The sequence below is a fragment of the Mastomys coucha genome, unplaced genomic scaffold, assembly GCF_008632895.1.
Source record: "Mastomys coucha isolate ucsf_1 unplaced genomic scaffold, UCSF_Mcou_1 pScaffold20, whole genome shotgun sequence".
Taxonomy (NCBI): domain Eukaryota; kingdom Metazoa; phylum Chordata; class Mammalia; order Rodentia; family Muridae; genus Mastomys; species Mastomys coucha.
In genome coordinates this window covers 51,679,199-51,683,490 of record NW_022196903.1, presented here as the reverse complement: position 1 = coordinate 51,683,490, position 4,292 = coordinate 51,679,199, and the positions used below count along the sequence as shown (strand labels likewise).

Below are 4,292 nucleotides of genomic sequence, written 5' to 3'. Positions count from 1 at the left end.
TCTGGTGTGATGGTATGTCCAGGACTTACTATGGTGGGAGAATTGGGTTCTGATGGTTCCAAGTAACGTTGGTTTCTGTTGCTTATGTTCTTTTGTGTGTGTGTGTGTGTGTGTGTGTGTGTGTGTGTGTGTGTGGCAGGAAAATAGTATTTTATTCCTCCCCCTCCCAACCCTATCCCCAGCAACCCCCAGTACACTTTTCCCCTCTCATTCCCACAGCAATGCTACAATCATAAAAAAATAAGTTTCGGGAATAGGAGGGGGAGGGGATATGGGTAGAAACAGTCAAATCACAATAGGAATTTCCCCCAAAAGGTTCATTCCCCTTAGTCATCCTCTTCACCCTCATCATCGGGTTTTCGTTTTCACTTCTGACTCCCTTCTTCTTCAGCAACTTCTTCATCTTCCTCATCATCCACTTCCCTGTCGTTGTAACCTTCCTCATCCTCTTCCTCCTCTTCATTCACGTCCTCTTCCTCCCCTTCTTCCTCCTCATCCTCTTCCACTAGCTGAGCATATTCATCATACTCTTCCTCATCCTCATCTTCCTCATCGTCATCCTCCATGTAGCCCTCAACATCGGAGTCAGGGGCCTCCTTGTTGCCCCTGTCATAGCCATCGAGGTACATGACCAGGGGCAGGAGCTTGAACACGTTTTCTCGGTAGGCACTCAGGTTGGTCACCTCACAGTTGAACAGGTCTAGGCTCTTGAGATTCTCTAACTTCTTCAGTGGCTCTATTGTGCTGAGAGTTTTTATTTTGTTGCCACTTAAATTTAGATGCTTAAGGTTCGGACATTTCTCTGCCAATACTTCCAGGTCCCCTAAGATTCTGTTTTCGCTTAATTCAGGCTTCTTGAGTTTGTTTAATTTTGGTAAGTTCGAAATTGAGGTGAGGCCTACGTTGATTATAGTTAGGAATTCCAGTTCTTCAAACTCATCCGGGAGGCCTTAGATTTTGCCTTCAATTGACTTACAGTTATCCAGGACCAGCTCTTTCACATCAGAGGGTGTCCTGTTCCACAGCTCTAAATAAATCCCTTTGTTCATCTCCATCTCTTGAGCTCTCTCTTTCTGCAGAAGATCCTGCGCCAGCAGAATTCAATCAATAAACCCGAACCCATGGCCGCACATTTTAGGACTTTGAAGGCTCAACCAGCCCCGCATGGTTCTGGAGCCTGTTGCTTATATTCTTAAGCTTGCGTCCCACCATCTGGTTATTTCTAGTGCTACCTATCCTGGCTAAATCTGACAGGAGTCTGTCTTTCTTGTGATCCTGGTTGTGTCAGAACTCCTGAGTCAAGCTGTCTCTGTGATTCTGGGATTCTGGGATTCTGTGATCCTGGGCTAATTAGAGTGCCTGGGAGTACAGCTTCCTCTGGGAATTATGGGACTTGCTGCAGAGTTTGCGCCCAAGGTCTGCTCAGGGCACGAGCCTAAACAGACCGGAAGGAACCAGTTTCACTGATCTGGTGGAGTTCCTGTGTGCCTGGGTCCCGCTGGCCCCAGTTATTCTCAGTGTTGGGACAGATGTATCCTCTTCACCTCTGATCTTCTGATCCTGTGTATGTTAGAGGGTCTGGGAGTGGAGCTACCTCTGGGTGTTGTGGGACTGGCTGCAGAATTTGTGCCCAAGGTCTGCTCAGGGCACAGGCCTCTGATCCTCTGATCCTGGGTGTGTCAGAACGCCTGGGAGTGGAGCTACCTCTGGTGTTGTGGGATTGGCTGCAGATTTTGCTCCCAAGGTCTGCTCAGGGCACCAGCCTAGACAGACCGGAAGCAACCTGTGCCACTGGGCTGGTGGAGTTCCTGTGTGCCTGGGTCCTGCTGGTCCCAGATACTCCTGGTGTTGGGACAGATGTTCTTAACTACACATTCTTGCACCTGACACTATTCATGATACTCTGCTATGCTTGTAGACAGGAGCTTAGCATAACTGTTTACTGAGAGGCTCCACGCAGCGGTTCTCTGAAACAGATGCAGAGACCCACAGCCAACCATTAGATATAACTTGTGGAGTCTTGTGGAATACTTGAGGAAGGATTGAGGAGGAGATGGATTCTTTCAGAAGAAGACCAGTTGAGTCAACTACCCTAGACCTGTCAGTATGCCTAGTGATTGAATCACCACCCAAAGAGTATAGAAGAGCTGGACCTAGGCCCCTGGCACATATGTAGCAGACATGCATCTTGGTCCCCATGCAGGTCCCCAACAACTGAAGGGGAGACTTACCCTGACTCTTGCCTGCCTATTGATCCTGTTTTCCTAATTGGGCTTTCTTATCTGGCCTCAGTGGGAGAGGATGTACCTAGTCTAGCAGTGACTTGAGTTGCCAGGGAGGGTTGATATCCAATGGGGACCTCTGCCTTCTCAGAGGTGAAGGGAAGGGAAATATGAAGGGAGGGCGTACATAAGGGGCTGGGAGGAGTTGGGGGACCTGTGATTGGGATGTAAAGTGAATACATTAATGAATGAATGAAAATTAATAAATAAAAAGTAGCATTTCTAACATGTCTTCTCTCTTGGCTTCCCTTAGGATTGTTTCCTGCCCCTAGTACAAATGCTTGCTCAAAAGCAGCTGGATAGGATCAGTGTGGCACACGCAGCTGTCCTTTACATTGTTGTGAATTATAGACATTAGGTTTCCTTTTCTGGCATTGTTTCCTACTACATGGTAGTGACAATTAAGAGCAATTAAACTAGTCTTTCTTATGGCCTTTAGGTTTCAAACACAGGACTTTGGCAGAAAGCTAATCACAGTAAAACACATGGGGCCTTGTGGGCACTGGCTAGAGCACACAGGGCTCCATTTCCTTGACTAGTGTCTTTACTTCATCACCATACTCTTTCCTGCTCAGCCTGGACATACATCAGGAAATTTGTTAAAAGAACAGTTCTGAAATGGATTGGGTGTTAAAGCATACAGGTCCAAATAGTCCTGATACTGCCAATGATGGTTTTGTACGGCTCAGAGGACTCCCATTTGGCTGTAGCAAGGAAGAAATTGTTCAGTTCTTTTCAGGGTTGGAAATTGTGCCAAATGGGATGACACTGCCAGTGGACTTTCAGGGGCGGAGCACAGGGGAAGCTTTTGTGCAGTTTGCTTCACAGGAGATAGCTGAGAAGGCCTTAAAGAAACACAAGGAAAGAATAGGGCATAGGTACATCGAAATCTTCAAGAGTAGCCGAGCTGAAGTCCGAACCCACTATGATCCACCTCGAAAGCTCATGACTATGCAGCGCCCAGGTCCGTATGATAGGCCAGGGGCTGGAAGAGGGTATAATAGCATTGGCAGAGGAGCCGAGTTTGAAAGAATGAGGCGGGGTGCCTATGGAGGAGGGTACGGAGGCTATGATGATTATGGAGGTTATAATGACGGGTATGGTTTTGGGTCTGATAGATTTGGAAGAGACCTAAACTACTGTTTCTCAGGAATGTCTGATCATAGATATGGAGATGGCGGGTCCAGTTTCCAGAGTACCACAGGGCACTGTGTACACATGAGGGGGTTACCCTACAGAGCCACCGAGAATGATATTTAGAATTTTTTCTCACCTCTTAATCCCATGAGAGTACACATTGAAATAGGACCTGATGGAAGAGTTACTGGTGAGGCAGATGTTGAGTTTGCTACTCATGAAGATGCTGTGGCAGCTATGGCAAAAGATAAAGCAAATATGCAGCACAGATATGTGGAGCTCTTCTTGAATTCTACTGCAGGGACAAGTGGAGGAGCTTATGATCATAGCTATGTGGAGCTCTTTTTGAATTCTACAGCAAGGGCAAGTGGTGGTGCTTACGGTAGCCAGATGATGGGAGGCATGGGTTTATCCAACCAGTCTAGCTATGGAGGTCCGGCCAGCCAGCAGCTGAGTGGTGGCTATGGAGGGGGTTATGGTGGTCAGAGCAGTATGAGCGGATATGACCAAGTTCTTCAGGAAAACTCAAGTGACTATCAGTCAAACCTCGCTTAGGAAGCGAGGGAGCATCAGATAGCATCTACAGGAATAAAAGCTACATTTATAGGAACTGGATAGAGTAGGGAGGATGTCATCATATCCAGTATGATTGGTAAATGGGAAATACAATTGCTTCTGATCACTATTGGTCAGCTTCTTTCTTTCTTCTTTTTCCTTTTTTTTTAAGAGAACAAAATTTTAAGTTTAACAGTTTCGCATTACAAGCTTGTGATTCGTGCTTACTGTAAAGTGAAAGTTAAGATTGTTTTCAAACTTTAAGCTCAGCAATTCTGAACACTGAAAATCTCCATCTAGGATGTAATAACAAGTTCA

The 4,292-nt window shown here is 46.4% G+C and overlaps 1 protein-coding gene and 1 pseudogene across 1 annotated transcript; one reads left to right on the top strand and one right to left on the bottom strand.

The window, feature by feature from the left end:
* Positions 1 to 326: 326 nt before the first annotated feature.
* On the bottom strand, positions 327 to 1,055 carry LOC116098129 (annotated as a pseudogene).
* Positions 1,056 to 2,894: 1,839 nt separating this feature from the next.
* LOC116098974 (heterogeneous nuclear ribonucleoprotein H2-like) lies at positions 2,895 to 4,036 on the top strand. Its single transcript, XM_031382011.1, is given in 1 exon segment — positions 2,895 to 4,036. A coding segment is annotated over 1 exon segment (1,074 nt). The 5' UTR covers positions 2,895 to 2,900; the 3' UTR covers positions 3,975 to 4,036.
* Positions 4,037 to 4,292: the final 256 nt, after the last annotated feature.